Source organism: Oncorhynchus keta, chromosome 22 (genome assembly GCF_023373465.1).
Source record: "Oncorhynchus keta strain PuntledgeMale-10-30-2019 chromosome 22, Oket_V2, whole genome shotgun sequence".
In the NCBI taxonomy this organism is placed as follows: Eukaryota; Metazoa; Chordata; class Actinopteri; order Salmoniformes; family Salmonidae; genus Oncorhynchus; species Oncorhynchus keta.
Window position 1 is genome coordinate 24036141 of NC_068442.1, and position 22909 is coordinate 24059049.

Genomic DNA, 22909 nt, shown 5'->3' on the forward strand with positions numbered 1-22909 from the left:
TGCTGGCTGAGGAGAGCCATGTTAGGGAATGATGGATGAGTGACCATTAGCATAAGCTTAATATAATAGAGAATCTGAGGGAGGCCACGGTCTCAGCGGATAAGACAGCTATGGCCTCCAGCTCTTTGCATCATGTGTGAAGTGAAGAGAATGGATTTCATTTTTTTCTGCTAGAATAAGCACTTTGATCTTCAACAAACAAAATGTCAAAGTATTTCCTATGCTAGCATCCTGTAAAGTAGGCTAAAGCCAGTTCCATTTACATTCAATATTCTAAATATACAATTTTGAAATATACATTGAAATATACACTTGAAATATACACTTGAAACAATTTAGGAAACACAGTTGGATGTTATTTGAAAAATACTGCTGCTTACTGTCCTGTGATGATGGCCGCTCTGAAAACATCTCACTCTTCATCCCAGATCGAGGAGCAATATGGGACAGCGTGCTACAACCATCTGCTTTCTGTCACTGGACCCTAATTTACTGCAGCCAAATCTTTGTTAGGTAGGCTGAGAGTGCAATAGTACTGACAGCAACAAAGCACCATGTTTTATTGCAAGGAAACAGAAGGCACTGACAATTGCTCAGGTGGGTCCACTTGAATAGGTTGCCAAACATGGGCTAAAGCAATTCAAGATGTATGTCCAATCGACATAATCATTAACCAAATATATTACATGAATGTATTGGCAAGGAAAACTCGTTATTGATGTGTCAGTGAATAATACTGAGCTTTACAGTTGAGTGTTCAAGACTGGCAACTGGTCTGAGATTATTTTATTTAAACATTTGAAAGGTCTATGGTATTCTGTGAATCACATGGATTTAGGACCCTTATAACGCCACTTGTTCAATGTACTATAGTCTGTAATGAGCTTTCACTATATTACTGCCCCCTTTTGAAATGCATGCTTTTCATTCTCTGAGTGACAAGGAGTTACCATTCCACCTCATGAAATAAAAAAAGAAGTAGCAATTCGCCAATAAGACAACTTCCATGTTTGTTTAATGAGAGTAATCAAGTGTAATGTTTAATTCGAAACACCTGAGAAATAAGCATGAAAAAAAACAGCTCATGCAATGTCTTCACTTGACTTGTTTTTAATTCGTTGTCCAAGGTTCTGAAATGTGCTTTCCCAAGGACCCGTCACGTGACTTCCCTGCCTGCCTCGCTCAGCACCGAGCTCACTGGTTTCTGGAGATTTCACGTGAGAATACGACAAACCACGTCGCGCACACTGTAATTCTCTTCCTTTGCCAGTCTTGGTTTAAATTGACAGTCGGTCTGTTTCTTTTTTCTTTTTGTGGAGGAATGTGATAATCGAAGCCCTAACAAGCTCGTCAACGAATTTAGGATGATACATCCGTGTTCTTCGTTTTGTTTCTCTCTTTTTTCCTTCATGCCAACACGGTAAATGCAGGGGGTAGAGCGGACTGCTTGTCCGCAATCACCAAGTCCACGTCTGTCTGGGGACCGAGTTTAAGATGTAAGGATCAAGTAGCTTTTTTCAACCAGAGTCTCTTTATCAAAATGCAGAAAGGAATACGATTTAATGATGGGCATGTCACCTACCTGGGTCTTTTGGCAAAGAAGGATGGTACGAGGCGAGGTTGCTTGAGCAAAAAGAGCTCAGACAACACTAAATGGCACACAAAGTGGTTCGCTTTATTACAAAATATGCTGTTTTATTTTGAGAGCGAGTCCAGTTCTCGACCCGCGGGATTATACCTGTTGGAGGGCTGTGTGTGTGACAGAGCGCCGTCACCGAAACCCTCACAATCATCCAAGGAGTGTTTAGAAAAGCAGGTAGGAATAACACACATTCAAGTTCATAACATTGTTTCATTTGCCTTTTGGGGGGGAAACGACTGTAACTAATTTACAGGTTGATTGAATAAACATGAGTGATGCACCAATTACCGATGTACAGATATCCTCGTTGTGAGGTTGAAAACAGGTGATCATGTGAATCAGACGGTTGAATGTTATCAGTGCATGTAACGGATCTTTTTTTGAAGAGTAGTCTAGCCTACTTGAAGTATTGCCATGATTTATGTTTTTTTCCTATTCCTCTTTATCCACAGCAATTATTAACATTCCAATCCAGCGGAATTATAACCTACCGTAGGCCTACATCAGATTAAATTCAGAGCGGTTTGCTCAGTGTGCGTGTGTTATGTAATCTGTGCATCGGATTAATGATTCCATTATCAACACCAAATTGAATACCGAGCTACCTCGCGATTTTGCTGCATTGTGCCTTCATCGGGTTTGCTTATTTGAGACAACAATACAATAGCAACTAATTGGAAATTATGGATTTATAGAAATGTATAAATCCCTTCATCTAAATTGCCTACATAGTCTAAAGGCCTATGTGTTTTTAAATGTGGTTGATCTGGACATATTATTGTGCAACCAACGTAATGTTATCTCACTGATATAGAGTCAAGTTTGGTGATACTGTTTTTTTTTTCAGGAAAATTGCGCTAAAGAAAAAAGGTATAGCATCTCAGAGTCGCCATCTTGTGGAACATGGACGTAATACCACTGTTTGACGTATTGATTTAACTCTCCCAGACTCGCACTGATATTAATAGCATCCTACCTTGGCAACTGCGTCTGCAGCAAATAGTGTTTAATAACAAGACCGTAGGCCTATTTCAAGCGAGCATTGGGGTCATCATCACTAGTGTTTTTATGTTTTGGTACATTGCATTTTGCTCTCAAAGAAATGGGCGGAGTTATTCCTTCACATTGGGATCAGTGAATGGTAGGATGAGGCTGTTCAGATCTGGAAGAAGAAAATAAAACGTAATCATTTGTCTTGATTGGCTACCCACTGTAAGCCTATTAATAATATACAGTAGGCCAGGGTCTGTAATATTTCCAGTACTTTCAACTAATGAAACATACCCATTGATGTGGAAGAATATGATTTATAATGCTGGAGTAAAACTGTAGAAGTAGACACCATAAGATACCACGTTCTTACTTCAAATTAAGATGGTTAACTGATATCCTTCATTTTCTTATATGGCTCAACTTGTTTCACATTTCTTACAGAAAAACAGTAATGAAAAATGGAATGCAAAATGGTGCTGTAATCCTGGTGTTCTCTATTACCGATATAGGATATTTAGAAGTATTGTGCACATGAAAGAAGATGTAATGATTGTGGAATATTTTGTGTGTAGGATCATTGGATTGAGGCTATATCTGTGAGTGGTTCTGTTTGTGTCTGTTTTGTTCAGTCTGCAGTCCCTATCCATGACTCTATAGGGCTGCAGTCCAAAGAGAGTCCAGGCCTTTCCTGTGAACAGCTGTCCCTGTGCTGACAAAGCAGTATGTGGCATAGTGGCTAATATTTTGCTCTCCCAGTCCCCTCAAAAGAGAATGAAAACTCCTCATATCACAAACGTGCAAATTGTTACAGAGGAATTTGTCAGGAATTTCCTTGTTTTGATCCATCCTGTTCATCGGGATTATCTGATCTAAAACAGAGATTTTGATGTTGTTTTGATAGTGTCTGTGGAGTCTGTATTTGAAGGAATGATCCATTCCCACCTGTCTCGCTTCATAGCTGCCAGAGTCAACAAGCTCTGTTCACAACTTAATCTGTGTTACATAGTTCAGATTGTATTTGTCACACCCAATTGCATCCTACTACCATCTCCAAGCCAACATACATTACTGCTTATAGCAGTTATTTATTAGAAATATAGCTGTCACATATAGCACATGTGAGTGAGTGTTCCTTGGTCAGTCCGTGTTCATTTGGTAAAATATGAGCAATACATTATAAATTATATGTAATTATTGAATATACAGATGCCTAATCTTAATTAGATCACTCTTTTGTTGCTGAGAATTATTTTAAACTTGTAGTGTATTCAATGTTTAAAAAGGCTTCTTTTGTAATTTCCACTTTAAAATGTCAGAATTGATTTGCCCTAACGAAAAATGTATCAACCTCTACAAAAAATGTCAATGAATTATAATCCACATAATAATTCACATTTCCTGTTGCTGCGGGATAATTTTCCTGCTGTAGCAAACTGGCTCAAATTAAGATATGGCATCTGTAGAAGAATGAGCTGTATTTTTATGTCTTATGAGTATGTATAACCAGAGACCATTCAACTTGTTTGCACACCAGCAAGTTTATCCTGAATGATAGGATATAGGATGGCACAGAGACAATCAACAGCCTAAATATGTGACAACCCTAGGATTTAGAGAAGTAGACTTTTAATGATAATCTTCAATAGTCATGTTATGCCCATTTGTAATGAACATTATCTATACTATTCATACAAACTGTATCATATTTATATCACTCCCATTTCTGCCCTCACACATTGGCAGATTTACATGAAATTTTACTGAAGTGAACTGCAATGATACAGGTTTGACAGCTTTAGTGGCCACCATATTGATGAGAGCGCAGAAAGACAGAGGTGCCAGTGCTTTCGAAAGTGAGCATTAATGCCCCAGGACGTCTTGCCTTTCTCAAATTGCATCAAAATCAGGTGTTTAAATGACCTTTTAACTGTCACTACAGTTCTGGATTGAGCATTTATTCCCACATTTATGTATCCCCAAAAGCCGTTATCTAAAGAATGCTAATGTATTTGAGCCCAAGGTTTCTATGGCAACCTTATTTGCATCTAAAATAATGATGTGTGGAAGGGCTCGGGGACTGCAGAGAGTGTGTCGTCGCGACTCCCTTCCCCTATTAATACAACCAATCGCTATCTGTGCTAAATTTGTTCCTTGCAGTATCTCGCAGGGGTCAGGGCCCATTTATAGAAAAACAGAGTCACTCCTCTTTGGAGAACAGCAATATTTTCTAGCATTCCGCAGCCAGTGATGGCTGATGTATTTCTGTTCTGTTCTTTCTCACCCCACTTTGAGGTAGCTGAATGAGTGGATGACACTCAAAGCCAGACAGAATATTGGGACTTTTTATTGCTATGAGCAAAAATATGTAGTAGATTTCCTCTATACAGTATATTTTACCACTTCAGTTCTCTGACATTGTGCATAATTATATGGCAGGATAATATGTGACTTGCTAATGCTATGCTAATTAATACGAAGCATAGATGGGAGGAAAATGATTGACGCTGCATGCCTGGTTGCTCTTGTGGACAGGTGGGATATTGTTTTATTACAAAGGCCTCTGCTCTGGCTTTTTTGTTATTCTGTTAGGGGAATGGGTTGCAGGTACAGGCATGTAGCAGATGTTGGTTTAGGCTGTATCACAACATTGACTCACTTACTGGTGACTTAAACCTGTTTATTCCTTCCTTGGGGAGCATAGGTCATCCACAATTTTCAACCAGCAGGCACAACATTCCATTATCACAACATTGATTTTCCAGCTGCATGAGAAAAATGTTATTCATTACTTACATCTCCAAAACAAACAATTGTTCAGTTCAGATCATCAGGTTTGCAGCTTTGATTGTATATGCTAAGAAACCATTGAAAGTGTGTGAGTGGTATGACTCAGCCATAAACATAAAGCGCAAAGCAGGCTATGTGTTAAACAAGCCACTCTCCCTGCTCTTAAAGAGAGGATGAAGGAAAACTACAACAACAACAAGCATGCATCCCTGACACAAATAGATTCTCTTTGAAGGGAGGATGAATACCTAATGAATGTGAAGATGGAAAAGCATTCAGCCATGAATAGTGATGAGGTGCAGGTTGATGGGCACCTGTTGGACATCTGCAGGCCAAAGATAAGGTTTGGCTTTCACTCAACATGGTTGCTGCCAAAGTACACACAAGGAGTCACGTTTTTAACCTTGAGCGTGATTCCAATGTGTGAGATGTGATAATGTAGGCGTTCTTTTCCCAAGCAGCACTGGTCTTTTTTCCATCTAGCTATTTTGTTGTGTGTTTTGGTGTGGTCAGAACATATTGTTTTACAAGAAAATTGTACGTGCAATTATATTCTTCTTTGAATAAGGATTATTCATCATATGTTAAGGGAGTGTTAAATGTACAACAAATGTGTAGAAAGTGACTATATGCACAAAACAGTAGTCTGGCATGGTCTGAAATTAACTTTTGTTCCATCAGCGAATGTGGATGGTCTATGATTGTGATTGTGATGGATGGTGGATGGTCTATGACCTATGACATCTATGAGGTGACTGTGATGGATAGTGGATGGTCTATGATCGTGACTGTGATGGTTTGTACACAGACCTAGTGATGCTGGGGAATTCAGCGCAGAGAAGACCTGCTTAGTTAAAATGGAGTGAGACAAGAAGCGCTAAGAGCCTATCCATTCGCACAGAGTGGAGTTGCTAGGTAACAGGTAGCACACAGTTATGTAATTGGCAATGCCTCCAGCTTACATGTCTTATGGCTTTTCCTCCTGGGAACCAGAGCCATCCCAGGCAGCCAGGCAGTCAGGGGGAGGCTTCCTACTAAAAGCCCCATCGATTGAGCTGGTGGGTGAGGATGTGGGTTTCCCGTTCCCACCCCCCTCTGTGCTGTTTACTCCCCTAATGTCAACAGTGAGAAAGGATAGATACAAGCTTAGATTGTGAGAGGGTTCATGGTTCCAATGATGTGTGTCTGCAGCACACAGATTTTCTACGGGCGACAAATAGTCTTCATATTTTTCTGGTAAAATATACATTTAGTGTAATTGTTTTTGTGGTGTAGCGCCTATACTATGCATTGTCTGACCTTTTCATTGCATTTTGTGGTTATAACGTGTTATCTCATCTAGATTCCTATGGAATAATACAAATACTTTTTTCTCAAACAATGTATTAAAAAATAAAGAATACAAAGGCCTCCTTACCCATGCAATCTAGTAATCTGTTTACGAGCTAATTAAACCTGTGCTTTGTTTTGGTGTGTTTTAGTACTACTTCACCGTAAATTTCACCCATGAAAACCAGAAAGCCCTGGAGTTGCGTACAGAGGATGTAAAGGACTGCGATGAATGGGTGGCTGCAATAACACATGCCAGGTACCAGGCCTCTACTACTTCCGCTCTACCCAGTCAACAACTGCGTCAACACACACATGGGCTATTATTGATGCTTGCTGTATGGCTGGGTTTAGTCTCTTACTGTAGATATGACATGATGTACGGTTTGAAACGTGACTCTGTTGAGGTGTGACAGAAGTGTCAGGCAGCATTAAGGCAAGAGTTTTGACATACAGTCCTGGGGACAAATCGTAAAGAAAATCTGATAGGGGCATTGATAAGGTCTGTGCAAAGGCCCCCTTTTTTGACTTGTTTTGTCTCCTGAGGTAATAGTATGTATGTAGCTCATGTTAAAACACATTGCTCACAGTTTGTTATTAAACTCTTGGCTGTGAATTAGTATTGAATGATTTCAGTTGACTGAAACAGGCTGACTGGTGATGTAGTTTACTGTATAATAATCATTGTGAGATAAGCAGTGGCGTTGTAATGATTGGTGGTCGATTGTGACTGTGGATTTGAGAGTTAGAATACTAGAGTAAACAAGGTGCAATTTCGAAATGTGGTTGTACATCACCAGTTTTTTGCTTGTTATGTCATGTTTCCATTAACTTGCCCGGTGATTTTTGTTGTTGTTTTGTTTTAGTTTTTTGTTCTCGTAGAAAATAGATTTGAAAATTGCCTGCTACAGTGCGTTTCCATTTAACAATCTTGCGTCGATAAAAACCTCTGGACGTGATGGCATACAACAACAAAAAATCTACTTGTTCTCAAAACTTACAGTGTCTAATAGAAATGAATTGGTTCAAGTGTTTCCATTACCCATTTAGGCAAATTGCACATGAATAAATTGCAGACAGCCTGCATGCCCTCCCACCTATCTCTTTCATGTTGCAGGTAGCCTGCAAAAGTCAGCATGGATAGAATGCTAGAATATTTGCCATATTCTAATTATTGTCATGTGCCAATGTATCGCCACGGCCCGTGCCCTGGTGAATCTTGCACTCCTGTAGATCTGAAATAATTGGATGGTGAAACTTGCATCCAGCCAACCAGAAAAGCAAGGCGAAGCAATTCAGCCATTCTTAAAAGTCAGGACAGGATCCTACAAAGGAACATCATTTTTATAGTTGAACATTTTATTTAGCAGGCATTTGTGTGCGGTGGAGCTTCATACTGTAGGTACGTGTTGACATCACATGCCCCACGTACCTTTGTCAGGTATGCGTAAGTGGCTGCAAGGGAGTCAGTCGCAGGAGAGCAGGTATTTGGTAGCACACAGAGCCTTTTATTCAGGCGAACCAAAAGCACACGGCACAATGAACACGAAATACAAAACAGGTATATATAACCCAGCGCATCCATACTAACGTGAGCATACATCAAAACGGATAAACAATACCACACAAAGACATGGGGGAAACAGAGGGTTAAATACACAACATATAATGAGGGACCAGGTGTGTGGGAAAACGAGACAAAACAAATGGAAAATGAAAAATGGATCGGCGATGGCTAGAAGGCCGGTGACGTCGACCACCGAACACCGCCCGAACAAGGAGAGGCATCGACTTCGACCGAAGTCATGACAACCTTAAAACATTTTCGACAAACATAATTTATTCAAAAAACAGTTTCTATCATCATTTGTCACAATAAATAAAGTTAGACAAAAGAAAAATCCAGCCCAGTCGAACAGATAAAAATGGATTCTCTATCTACCATTTCCATTATACACGTTGCAATGATTTTTTTTGCGACATTGCTTTTGTTGAATAAACCTGGGTCAACGGAAACCTGCCTACTGACAGTCACTCGATTAGCCCATGTCAGCTAACATTATTTATATAAAAAATGTGTCTATCTGCCAGCTATCTAAACCTGTAGTAATCGCGGTTGTATTACCGGCCCGGCCCCCATTGATTTTGTTAGTCACTCACTCAGATATAATATTAAAAACTGCAAACATTTCTCTCCACCCTTGCCAAAATGTATAGAATTGCAGAAAACATGCTATAAAACTGAGGAAAAACAATTCTGCCCGATAGTAGAATTGCAGCTAAATGGAGGGGATACGCAGAACCGCAAGCTACTATGGCCACTTTTCTGTGGCCCCTACCCCCATAAAAGTTGCCCCTTCCTGTTCTAAACCAAGGGGGTGGATTGGTGGATGTATACAGTCTGCATGTGGGGGAGCATATAGAGTCTTGAGTGTGTCTGGAGCTTTTGAAATATGTCTGTGGTGAGTTGCTGCAGTGTGTGTGAGTGTGTGTTTCCTGTCCACAGTTACAGGAACCTGGCCACGGAGCACGAGACGCTCATGCAGAAGTATCTCCATCTACTCCAGATCGTGGAGACAGAGAAAACGGTTGCTAAGCAACTTCGACAACAGATAGAGGACGGGGAAATAGAGATTGAACGGCTAAAATCAGAGGTAATATTCATAATGATTATTTCTGCCTCGGTGGGGCATTGTTATGTTTTTGCCATACTGAACAGGAAATGGATTGGAGCTTGTGTGGGATCTAGGGCAACTGCAGTACAGTTAAATGTCTCTCAGGAGCACCGCTCAAGATTTCTAGGATTTTGTCATCTGAGTGAACTGAAATGGATAAGGGCTGTGCTAGTTGTTTCTTTATGTCTATCTTATTTGATCATTAGAGAGAGAGAGAGAGAGAGAGAGATTGGGAGAGATTGGGAGAGGAGAAATGGGAGCGCCACTCTGTCACAAAGAGATGTGTGCAGACCCACCGGGCTCCACTTTGCATCTCCACTCATAAATAATCCCTCCAATAAAACTATGCTCCCTGCTGTATTCTTCAGATCAAATAGTCATTTTACTTTAATGTGCAAATGTGGGGCTTGAAATGAAATGGTGTGTTGAATATGCATGAACAGGGCTTTATTATACACGGTGCACCCCTCCACCATCCCACCCACCCCCCACCCCACCCTCACAAACATAATAATAAACTATATCAGTCTATACAAAGTAAATGGGGACACTTACCTTCAGACAGTTCTGAGTAGCTCCCAGCTCTTTTGTGCAACACATTTATGGCTTTTCAATGTACAGCAGCACAGTATCGCACAGTACATCTGCATTTCTAACCAATGGAAATGAGTGCTGATGTAGAGATATCAGCCAGGTGAATAGAGTTAGTATATCCACCACCACTACCACATGTCAGAGCTGGTAGCTCTGATAGCCTCTAATCTCATTTGACACAGTCACTTTGTTAATACGCTGGCAAGTGAGGAGGAAACTTGGAGAGCAGGTTGTGAGTGATGATGACTGGTCTATCCTGTCTGTGGATGTTCTCTTTGGCAGCTTTCCGGGCTGCACAAAGACAACGGGAAGATCCAGTCAAGTCCAACAGCCGAACCCAGCGAAGATGATGACTCTGAACTCAAGAAAATCAAAAAAGTACATATTTTACACAAAATATTTTTGATTCTATTTTCTGTATATTCGCCAAAGTTGGGGGAAAATACTCACCTTCCATTCCCCACAATTCCCGTGGTCCACTAGGTGCAGAGTTTCCTGCGAGGCTGGATGTGCAGGAGGAAGTGGAAAACCATCATCCAGGACTACATCCGGTCACCCCATGCAGAGAGCATGAGGAAGAGGAACCAGGTGGTGTTCAGCATGCTGGACTCTGAGGCTGAGTATGTCCAGCAGCTCCACATCCTGGTCAACAACTTCCTTCGACCCCTCCGTATGGCCGCCAGCTCCAAGAAACCGCCCATCACCCACGACGACGTCAGCAGCATCTTCCTCAACAGGTGTGCAGCTGTAGATGATCACACCAAGCAAATTACTCACACTGCTGTCTCTCACCTCTCTCAGGGAGACAGTGATATGACTGTCTCAATGCTGTAGGACTCTATGTTCATGCTTTACAACTATAATGAGAACATAAAGACAGTGAGATGTGATGGCAATATACTATGTAAAAGCCTCATTCTAAGATGTTTATTTATTTGATTTATTTAACCTTAAGAACAGATTATTATTTGCAATGATGACCTGTCAAGAGACAAGTGCAGCGATATAACATTTAAACACACTTGCACGTACAGGCATATTTGCTGTTTGCATGTTTGAATCCTTTTTACAGAACTATGGCTAGTGTATATTTTTCTCAGAATCGATACTTAGAGTCCTGTTGATTTACCCTTTTCTTTAGTGAGACCATCATGTTTCTGCATCAAATATTCTACCAAGGGTTGAAAGCAAGAATAGCAAGCTGGCCAACATTAGTTTTGGGTAAGTAGACTAAACTCCTTTTTTGGGGATCACTCAAATGAATGGATGAATATGATATTACTATGCCCCAATTGTTCTCAATATCATCTGTCAATCTCTCATTCAGTGTCTCAATCTCTCATTGGTCCTCTCTTTCCACAGCGGACCTGTTTGATATTCTACTGCCCATGCTAAACATCTACCAGGAGTTTGTGAGGAACCACCAGTACAGTCTGCAGATTCTGGCCCACTGTAAACAGAACCGAGACTTTGACAAGCTGCTGAAGCAGTATGAGGCCAAGCCCGACTGTGAGGAGAGGACTCTGGAGACCTTCCTCACATACCCCATGTTCCAGGTGGGCATACAGTACTATTCACTCTACTGTCTTCTCATTGACTGTCCAGAACCTGTCTCTCACCTGAAACAGCTCTCTCTGTCCAGACCGTGTCTCTCACCTGAAACAGCTCTCTCTGTCCAGACCCTGTCTCTCACCTGAAACAGCTCTCTCTGTCCAGACCCTGTCTCTCACCTGAAACAGCTCTCTCTGTCCAGACCCTGTCTCTCACCTGAAACAGCTCTCTCTGTCCAGACCCTGTCTCTCACCTGAAACAGCTCTCTGTCCAGACCCTGTCTCACCTGAAACACCTCTGTCCAGACCCTGTCTCTCACCTGAAACAGCTCTCTCTGTCCAGACCCTGTCTCTCACCTGAAACAGCTCTCTCTGTCCAGACCCTGTCTCTCACCTGAAACAGCTCTCTCTGTCCAGACCCTGTCTCTCACCTGAAACAGCTCTCTCTGTTCAGACCCTGTCTCTCACCTGAAACAGCTCTCTCTGTCCAGACCCTGTCTCTCACCTGAAACAGCTCTCTCTGTCCAGACCCTGTCTCTCACCTGAAACAGCTCTCTCTGTCCAGAAACAGCTCTCTCTGTCCAGACCCTGTCTCTCCCCTGAAACAGCTCTCTCTGTCCAGACCCTGTCTCTCACCTAAAACAGCTCTCTCTGTCCAGACAAAGTCTCCACCACTGATCACTAACAACACAGCAGCCATTTGTCTCACATGCCTTTGCTCAGAATATCCCTGTTATGTTTTTCATAACCACATAAACCGGTTGTTTGTGAAGCTCAGGTTTTCATAATGGCTCTTTTCTGGCAAGGCATGCAGTTTCAGTGCAGTCTGCTCCACTGGGGTCTACTTTGGGCTCTGCTGTGTTGGTAATAAATTTCTGCTGATGACTGTGGATGTGCATAGAGCTCCCCACTGATCTGCTGCTACGAGTTTGTGTGTGTGTGTGTGTTTGCACACAATCTTGTATGCAAGTGTGTGTGACTCACCTGCCCCTATTCATTCCCTGTCATTCCAGATTCCCCGCTACATTCTTACACTCCATGAGCTCCTGGCCCACACACCACATGAGCATGTGGAGAGGACGAGTCTGGACTATGCCAAGTCAAAGCTGGAGGAGCTGTCCAGGTATACCTGCCTTACCACCTTATTGCACCAAGCAGCACACAGGACACCTCAGTTAATCAACGCTTTCCTAAGTTGTTAAACACAAACACAGTATGATAATTACTTATTGTACAGAATGTATACACACTGACAAAGTAAATACAATGACATTCCAAATCTGCCCCTAGAATCATGCATGACGAGGTGAGCGAGACAGAGAACATCAGGAAGAACCTGGCCATTGAGCGCATGATCGTAGAAGGCTGCGAGATCCTCCTTGACACCAGCCAGACATTCGTCAGACAAGGTAAGCCCTTAGAGAAGATCCACAAAGGAACCCCAGATCCCACATAAGGACACTATCATAGAGATGGATTTTCTGCCTCTCAACTGTTTGACTGCCAGCCCCTTTGTGTTCTCACAACTTCAAACATCCATAGCCCTACCTGAGCCTCCATAAGGGAAAGACTTAACCAGAGGGTTGGGCCATATAATCCTGTCTGTCTCTGAAGAACAGCATGTACTGAGAGTGGGCCGAATCTTTCATTTCCAAGGGTAATTAGACTGTTAGGAGGCAATACGACGATGAGTCAGGGTTTGTAAATGGCATACATCCCCAACAATCTTTGATGGACGTTTAAAGAAGAAGAGGCAAAACATATAGAGAAATGGTTTAACCCTATAGTATGTATATATCCCCCAGTCAGTGAACAGGTGAGGGGAGGCCTCTCCCAGTCTTGCAGTACAGTTGATTTGTGGGCCTCTCGTCACTGACAGGGCCCCTTGCTGTCTCTCTCCCCCTCCTGCCATACAGGTTCTCTCATCCAGGTGCCAATGAGTGAGAAGGGCAAGATCACCCGTGGGCGACTGGGCTCTCTGTCTCTGAAAAAGGAGGGGGAGAGGCAGTGCTTCCTCTTCTCTAAGCATGTCATTATCTGCACCAGGGGCTCTGGAGGAAAACTGCACCTCACCAAGGTGGGTGTGCCCTGGGCTGCTGAGCCTGCTATACAATCTCTCAAGATGCATCATTGACCAAACTCCCAGAGCTTAATGTAAAGTCAAATAACATTCAGGGGATACAATACACAGATAAGGCTTTAGTTAATACACAGCAAATTGGCCGTACTTTTTCAGTGTAACATTTTTAGTGTTTATTCAGGTGTTAAATGAACACTCATGATGTGTAAAATAACCCCAGTGTTGGTGTTAATAACCAGTGTTAAACAAAAAACATGATATTTCCCTGAATTCTCTCGTGCTGGTTGGATTTTAGAATTGTTTGTTTCAATGTCTATGTTTTTGCATGTACATTGATTGATTAATTAATCTTATGCTACTCATCTATAAATAACATACACTACCGTTCAAAAGTTTGGGGTCACTTAGAAATGTCCTTGTTTTTGATAGAAAAGCAAATTTTTTGTCCATTAAAATAACATCAAATTGATCAGAAATACAGTGTAGACATTGTTAATGTTGTAAATGACTATTGTAACTGGAAATGGCAGATTTTTTATGGAATATCTACATAGGCGTACAGAGGCCCATTATCAGCAACCATCACTCCTGTGTTCCAATGGCACGTTGTGTTAGCTAATCCAAGTTTATCATTTTATCATCAGTCCAAGTTCATCAAAATTATGAACTTGGACTGGCAGCTACATTAAATAGTACCCTCAAAACACCAGTCTCAACGTCAACAGTGAAGAGGCAACCCCGGGATGCTGGCCTTCTAGGCAGAGTTCCTCTGTCCAGTGTCTGTGTTCATTTGCCCATCTGTATCTTTTCTTTTCATTGGCCAGTCTGAGATGTGGCTTTTTCTTTGCAACTCGCCTCTCAGCATCCCGGAGTCGCCTCTTCACTGTTGTCGTTGAGACTGGGGTTTTGTGAGTACAATTTAATGAAGCTGACAGTTGAGGACTTGTAAGGTGTCTGTTTCTCAAACTAGACACTCAAATTTACTTTTTCTCTTGTTCAGTTGTGCACCGGGGCCTCCCACTTCTCTTTCTATTCTGGTTAGAGTCACTTGCGCTGTTCTGTGAAGGGAGTAGTACACAGCATTGTATGAGATCTTCAGTTTCTTGGCAATGTCTCGGATGGAATAGCCTTCATTTCTCAGAACACCAATACTGATGAGTTTCAGAAGAAAGTTTTGTTTCTGGCCATTTTGAACCCACAAATGCTGATGCTCCAGATGCTCAGCTAGTCTAAAGAAGGCCAGTTGTTTTGCTTCTTTAATCAGAACGACAGTTTTCAGCTGTGCTAACATAATTGCAAAAGGGTTCTCTTATGATCAATTAGCCTTTTAAAATTGTAAACTTGGATTAGCTAACACAACGTGCCATTGGAACACAGGAGTGATGGTTGCTGATAATGGGCCTCTGTACGCCTATGTAGATATTCCATTAAGTGGATCAGCTGTTTCCAGCTACAATAGTCATTTACAACAATATCTGCACTGTATTTCTGATCAATTTGATTTTATTTTAATGGACAAAAAATGTGATATTCTTTCAAAAGCAAGGACATTTCTAATTGACCCCAAACCTTTGAACGCTAGTGTACATTTTTCTATACTCTTCCAATCTGTTATGTGGACTTATTGCACCCATTACTGAAATAGTTGTTGGTTCATATCTTAGTCTTCCCAACCTTGCAGTCATTCATTTAAAATGTTAGATATACCCACTCTGGCTAGATTCCAATAGGAATTGCACATCACTTTGCAAGCTATCATAATGTGACTTTCAGGCCTGAAAACCTTGAGTTTCAGGCCATGGTATTAGGTTAAAACTAGGCCCTCAACGAAGGCCTTATTAAGAAGGAATTATTTTACTGCACTGGGCTAATTCGGGTCACACAGAGTGTTTCTTGGTAGTCTTAAACAAATCTACTTTGTAACAAAAGTATACACCTCCCTCCCTTATGTGTTTAAAAAAAACCACATGTACCATGTCAGATAGAGTTCAAATGTGTACATTGTACGTTTTTATCCCAATATTACACTTTATATACAGTGGGGCAAATTAATTAATTAAAAATCTTACAATGTGACTTTCTGGATTTTTTTTCTCATTTTGCCTGTCATAGTTGAAGTGTACGTACCTATGATGAAAATGACAGGCCTCTCATCTTTTTAAGTGGGAGAACTTGCACAATTGGTGGCTGACTAAATACTTTTTTTGTCACGGTTTTCTAATGGTGAAGGAGAGTCGGACCAAACTGCAGTGCGTATATTGTGATCCATGTTTATTTACACAACGTAACACGAATCCAAAACACAAACTCTACAAAACAATAAACGTAGTGAAAACCAAAACAGCCTTAACTGGTGCAAACTAACACAGACTAACGACATCAAGACACTCAGGACAATCACCCACAATACAACCAAAGAATATGGCTGCCTAAATATGGCTCCCAATCAGAGACAACGATAAACACCTGCCTCTGATTGAGAACCACTTCAGACAGCCATAGATTCTCCTAGAACACCCCACTAAGCTACAATCCCACTAAGCTACACACCACATACAAAAACCCATGTCACACCCTGGCCTGACCAAATACATAAAGAAAAACACAAAAATACTTCGACCAGGGCGTGACATTTTTGCCCCACTGTACATCACAGAAGAATGAAATAAAATGTTTAAAAAAACATTTTGATATAGAAACACCGGATTTCTGGTTGGTTTTTGTAAATGTTTATTAATTATGAAATTATGCCAAATATTAATACAATTCCACCCATGAGGCCACAAGAGGGCGATTAAAAAATATATATTTTACCTTTATTTAACTAGGCAAGTCAGTTAAGAACTAATTCTTATTTTCAATGACAGCCTAGGAACCGTAGTATAACTGCCTTGTTCAGAGGCAGAATGACAGATATTACTTTGTCAGCTGAGGGATGTGATCTTGCAAGCTTTTGGCTTAGTAGTCTAACACTCTAACCACTAGGCTACCACCCCAGTTTTGGTCATTTGACTGTATCTGATTTCATCTGTTTATTGACCTGTAGTCCAACATGTGTTGAAAGTTGTTGAGCTACATAATAATGTCAGTGATATTGTTATTGATTATTCAGTAGTGGAGGGGATTCATAGAATGTGGTTGTGAGTGTGCTAATGCATATCGTTGTTTTCAGAATGGCGTGGTCTCTCTTATTGACTGCACTCTTCTGGAAGACCCCGAGGGGACAGATGATGAGTGTAAGCACCACAATGTTTCATTCCTACCTCACTGAAATAGGGAGCATATATACAGTGCTGTATAACGTATGATTCCTGTATGCACAGTGTAAGATACGGTACAAGATGTAGTTTCACATTTTGATTGATACTATAGACTCCCTGCAAAGTTCATCTCTTTTTACAATAAGTACCACAAACCTCTCATTTATACCATAGTAATGACCCATTTCTCCTATTAACCTCTGTTTTTGTTTTTCCCAAAGCCAAACCAGACAAGGGTGTACAGGACATGGAGCATCTGGACTTTAAGATCGTGGTGGAGCCTAAAGAAGGCCAGTCGTTTACAGTGATCCTGGTGGCCTCCTCGCGGCAGGAGAAATCTGCATGGACCAGTGACATCAGCCAGGCATGTCTGTTCTGCTCTGCATGCATTGCATCTGTCTCTCTCCAGCAGGGAGACATGGGTGTCTGTCTGCAGAGTGGCTGTACTCACACCTTTCCTCTCCCTCATGCCTTCTCTTCTTGTCTCTTACAGTGCATAGACAACATCCGCTGCAATGGGCTTATGATGAACGCATTTGAGGAGAACTCTAAAGTCACCGTGCCACAGATGATCAAGTGAGCCCCATTCACAATCACAGCAAAACAGTCAATGAGATTTTCATGCAACAGGCAGATCTTTGTGATGTCTTTATTTGTGTGTTCTAGTGTTTTCATATGTGTTTGTGTGTTTTTCTGTGAGCAGGTCCGACGCCAGCCTGTACTGTGACGACGTGGACATCCGTTTCAGTAAGATGATGAACTCGTGTAAGGTGTTGCAGATCCGCTATGCCAGCGTGGAGAGACTCCTGGAGAGGCTGACAGACCTGCGCTTCCTCTCCATTGACTTTCTCAACACCTTCCTGCACTCCTACCGCGTGTTCACCAGTGCCAACGTGGTGCTGGACAAACTCATCACCATCTACAAGAAACCCATCAGTGCCATCCCAGCCCGGTAAGGCCATAAAGGAGCTGCTAGTGCTTTAGCCTTGACTTTGACAAACACAGTCAGCAAAATGTCTAGATCTATCTCATGCGTAGTGCTTTAGCTGTTTAAAGAAGATACATTGTCAGTGGTTTTGCATTGCAATGTCCCCGACACAGTAAAGAGGGCTGTAGTTAGGGCTGATGACGATAACATCCCCTGACAGGCCCAGCAGCCTCTGGCCTCCTCTGGCTGCCTCTATCTCTTTTAGCCCACCACTGATTCCCTCACAGCTCTACTTCCACAGCCCACAGTATTAGGTATTTTTAACCACGTCCTGTGTCTGTGTGTCTATGTGTGTGTGTGCGTTTATGTTTGGATGTGGGTGGGTGGGTGGGTGGGTGCGTGTGTGTGTGTGTGCGCGTGTGTGTGTGAGGGTGAGGTGAGGTGAGGAGAGGTCATGTCTGTGTGTGTCAGTGTAGTGTGTTCTGTGTGAGAAGGCAGTAATTGGGCCCAGACTCTTCTCCTGCTTGCCTAAGAGCGTCTCAGTGGGGCTCTGTCGCTGTCACCTTAGCAACCGGTCTCTCTGCTGCAGGACCCCACCCTCCCCTGGTCTGCAGAGGATCTATAGTATGAAATATTTATGGTCCGTGTTGTCGGCCAGAGCAGAGCAGACCCCTTCTCCGGCCTAGGATAGTGAGCCCAGCTCCCAGGCTCTTATCAGGGGGAGCTCCCTCCCCATGCCCACACCCTGCAGCATGTTCTCCTGTGGAGACTGTCATGTCTCTGTGAGCCACCACCACTCTGATGCTTGTGTCAGCAGCATGGCTGCTCGCTCGCGGTGTCACTTGCTGTGCTATTTATGGGAACTCATGAGGTCTAGAGGAGGGTGGCAGTGAGTGGGAGAGGTCTTCTGCAACAATGTATCAGATTTTTTTACTTTTATTGCAGAAATATCATGTCTTGTGTTGTCGCTGTTGACAATGTATTTATTTCTATATTTAACACAGAAAGACATGTATAATTCAGATGTCTTAGTTATTTGCAACACACTGAAGTGCTGAAGTACATAGCTACAATACATTCTTCTGACTAGAATAAAATGTGTTGTTTTTTCCTGATGCAGATCCCTGGAGTTGTTCTTCGCCAGCAGTCAGAACAATAAACTCCTATATGGGGAGCCTCCCAAATCCCCCAGGGCCAGCCGTAAGTTCTCTTCCCCCCCTCCTCTGGCCATCACCAAGACATCGTCCCCCAACCGCCGGCGTAAACTCTCACTCAACATCCCCATCATCACTGGGGGAAAGGCTCTGGACCTGGCCGCCCTCAGCTGCTCCTCCAATGGCTATGCAAGCATGTACTCCTCCATGTCCCCCTTCAGCAAGACCACCCTGGACATCAACAAGTTATATGTCACCAGTCCCATCACCAGCAAGATCCCTGCTGAGGGAGAGGGCAAGACGGACAAGGCAGAGGAGACCACTGTGTCTAAACAAGGTAAGCCAGCTAATCTGCACTGTGGAGATGGGGGATTTATGTCCTTATTGATGCTTCTAAAGAGGAATGTTGGGCTATTTATTTGAATATAGAATGAGGGTTCAGAATTGTAATCATGACAGGTGTCTAGAATGTGGTATTTGCTGACCTGTTTTACGCTTGGTGTAGATATTTCAGTTCCGGAGGAAAGTGACATTGACCAAAGCCAGAGCGATGATGCAGACCCAGAAACGTCTCCTATCAAGTCGCCAACCACTCCTCAAAAAAACGTGAAGTGCAAAAACTCCTCAGGTACATTGTGTCCCAGACAGCACAGTGGTGTTTTTATCACTCATGCCATGATACCAGAGCACCTGAATCACATGCTGGCAAGCAACCTGCATCCTCCTCTCAGCCAAAATACCATATTTGTGACCGACCGGCTCTAATCGATCTTATGTAGGAAACTTTGAAATTGCCTTTTTTATATTGGATAAAAGTAGAGACTCAGAGTTACAAAATGGTATATCATACACTGCAGTTGAGGAACAATGGAAAAGTAATTTTGCTTTGAAAGTTGGTCAATTTGTAAGCTCAGTTTTGAGAAAATGGCCTTTTAATGTTTTGGTACTACTATTGGAGAGCCCTCTTTGTCTACACCCATTCAGCATTGTTCACACCCTCTTAAGCACCCATCTCTTTAAGGGTTGATCCGAATGTACTAACAGCAGTCAAGCACCCAAGCTAACTTGCTAGCTACTTCCAGACATCTAAGTGAGAGAAAACAGCTCACGGAACATTACTCGCCCAAGCAGACCTGGTTAGGCTGTTATGTTTTCCAGAGCATCGGTGACTGCAACTGCCTTGTCAGATTGTCCGTTCCTAAATTCAGAGCGTTTCGCATTCAGAGCGCATACCTGACGCTCTGGCTGATCCGAACGTTCTGATCCGAATGTTCTGACCTCACAATGGCAGTCAAGCACCGAGCTAACTGGCTAACATTGGCTAGCTTGTTAGCTACTTCCAGACACATAATGAAAGAACACCCCACTCTTGACCATTTTACTCGCCCTAGCAGTACTGGTTACCCAGCCATCACAGTGGATTTGGGCCAGCTCCGGCTGAGAGTCGGGGCACTCAGCTGAGAGTCAGACTCAGCCGACGTCATGTGGCCCTAGTTTGAGCCGCCTTCGGCAGTATTACTTATGGCTAGGATGCAGGGATTGAGCTTGGGCCGATTCCGGTGTGAGTTATCTGGCCCAAATATATTACTTGGGGCTCGGGCGGATTCCGGTGATAGTTATCTGGCCCAAATGTATCACTTGGGCTCGGGCCGATGGGGGCTACTCTCTGGCAGATGATTACTCATGCTGCTTTATATAATTAACATTCTGTGGCTAATACAACTAGGCTCATAATTTAACAATTTGATTCGTATTTACAAATGGCATACAAGTTTGTTATTAAGGGACATGAAAGTTCACATGTTCAAGAAGATGTTTCTGCCCAAAAACGCATTTTGATTTTTAAAAAAAGAAAACGTTCAAACGGCTCTCCTGCCAAGTACTGACCCGCAACATACGCTTAGTTTCCTGAAACGGGTCACATTTATCAATGACTTATCAATGCTCTCCTGTTAAACAGAGTCAGTGATAAGAAATCAAAACATACAGTTTTAAGGGGTTGTTACTTTTATTTATTTATTTCACCTTTAATTAAGTTGAGAGCAAGTTCCCATTTACAACTACAAGGTTCCCATTTACAAGTTCCCATTTACAACTACAAGGTTCCCATTTTACAACTGCGACCTGGCCAAGATAAAGCTGCGACACAAACAACAACACAGAGTTAGACATGGATTAAGAAAACGTACAGTCAATAACACAATAGAAAAGTCTATATACAGTGTGCGCAAATGAGGTAAGATTAGGGAGGTAAGGCAATAAATAGGCCATAGTGATGAAATAATTAATACAGCAATTAAACACTGGAGTAATAGATGTGCAGAAGATGAATGTGCGAGTAGAGATACTGGGGTGCAAAGGAGCAAAAAATAATAATAACAATATGGGGATGAGGTAGTTGGATGGGCTATTTGCAGATGGGCTATATACAGTTGCAATGATCTGTAAGCTGCTCTGACAGCTGATGCGTAAAGTTAGTGAGGGAGATTTGAGTCTCCAGCATCAGTGATTTTTGCAATTCGTTCCAGTCATTGGCAGCAGAGAATTGGAAGGAAACGCAGCCAAAGGAGGAATTGGCTTTGGGGGTGACCAGTGAAATATACCTGTTGCTAAGGTGAACAGTGAGCTGAGATAAGGCGGGGCTTCAAACATGATTTAGAGCTTGTTTATGGGAAAAAAAAAAGTTTTTCTGTATTTCAATGTTGCAACTTGCTGAAAACTGTCCACAATGTTAATTTCATCTCAAATAGACAGCACTGCAAAAACTAACAAAGACTTACAGATGACCTGGAGCCAGTGGGTTTGGCGACGAATATGAAGCAAGGGCCAACCAACGAGAGCATACAGGTCGCAGTAGGGGGTAGTATATGGGACTTTGGTGACAAAACGGATGGCACTGTGATAGATTGCATCCAATTTGCTGAGTAGAGTGTTGCTATTTTGTAAATGACATCGCCGAAGTCAAGGATTGGTAGGATGGTCAGTTTTACTAGGGTATGTTTGGCAGCATGAGTGAAGGAGGCTTTGTTGCGAAATAGGAAGCCGATTCTAGATTTAATTTTGGATTGGAGATGATTAATGTGAGTCTGGAAGGAGAGTTTACAGTCTAACCAGACACCTAGCTAGGTATTTGTAGTTGTCCACATATTCTAGGTCAGAACCGTCCAGAGTAGTGATGCTGGACGGGCAGGCAGGTGCGGGCAGTGATCGGATGAAGAGCATGCATTTAGTTTTGCTTGCATTTAAGAGCAGTTGGAGGCCACGGAAGGAGAGTTGTATGGCATTGAAGCTTGTCTGGAGGTTAGTTGGTGTCGTCTGCATAGAGGTGGATCAGAGAATCATCAGCTGATGTATATAGAGAAAAGAGGGCCCGAGAATTGAATTGAATGGGTCGATGAATACGGCTGCATAGTATTGTCTTTTATTGATGGCGGTTATGATATCGTTTAGGACCTTGAGCGTGGCTGAGGTGCACCCATATCCAGCTCGGAAACCAGATTGCATAGCGGAGAAGGTACGGTGGGATTCAAAATGGTCGGTGATCTGTTTGTTAACTTGGCTTTCGAAGACCTTAGAAAGGCAGGGTAGGAAAGATGTAGGTCTGTAACAGTTTGGGTCTAGAGTGTCTCCCCCTTTGAAGAGGGGGATGCTTCCAATCTTTGGGGTTCTCAGATGATCTCAGACGATACGAAAGAGAGATTGAACAGGCTAGTAATAGGGGTTGCAACAATTGCGGCGGATCATTTTAGAAAGAGAGGGTCCAGATTGTCTAGCACAACTGATTTTTGGCAGCATGAGTGAAGGAGGCTTTTTTTGCGAAATATGAAGCCGATTCTAGATAACATCTGCTATCTGGATTTGGGTGAAGGAGAAGTGGGTGAGGCTTGGGCAAGTTGCTGTGGGTGGTGCAGAGCTGT

The 22909-nt window shown here is 42.5% G+C and overlaps 1 protein-coding gene across 1 annotated transcript in view; it reads left to right on the top strand.

The window, feature by feature from the left end:
- Positions 1-1209: 1209 nt before the first annotated feature.
- LOC118401210 (ras-specific guanine nucleotide-releasing factor 1-like) overlaps positions 1210-22909 on the top strand; it is a 32634-nt gene continuing 10934 nt past the window's right edge. Inside the window, exons 1-16 of the mRNA XM_035798521.1 lie at positions 1210-1816; positions 6904-7010; positions 9258-9405; positions 10303-10398; positions 10504-10757; positions 11162-11241; positions 11383-11576; positions 12584-12693; positions 12861-12979; positions 13487-13647; positions 16823-16886; positions 17132-17274; positions 17404-17486; positions 17614-17862; positions 18959-19329; positions 19498-19620. Of these exons, the coding sequence (XP_035654414.1) occupies positions 1541-1816; positions 6904-7010; positions 9258-9405; positions 10303-10398; positions 10504-10757; positions 11162-11241; positions 11383-11576; positions 12584-12693; positions 12861-12979; positions 13487-13647; positions 16823-16886; positions 17132-17274; positions 17404-17486; positions 17614-17862; positions 18959-19329; positions 19498-19620 (2578 nt within the window). The 5' untranslated portion in view covers positions 1210-1540. The remainder of the gene's footprint in view (positions 1817-6903; positions 7011-9257; positions 9406-10302; positions 10399-10503; positions 10758-11161; positions 11242-11382; positions 11577-12583; positions 12694-12860; positions 12980-13486; positions 13648-16822; positions 16887-17131; positions 17275-17403; positions 17487-17613; positions 17863-18958; positions 19330-19497; positions 19621-22909) is intronic.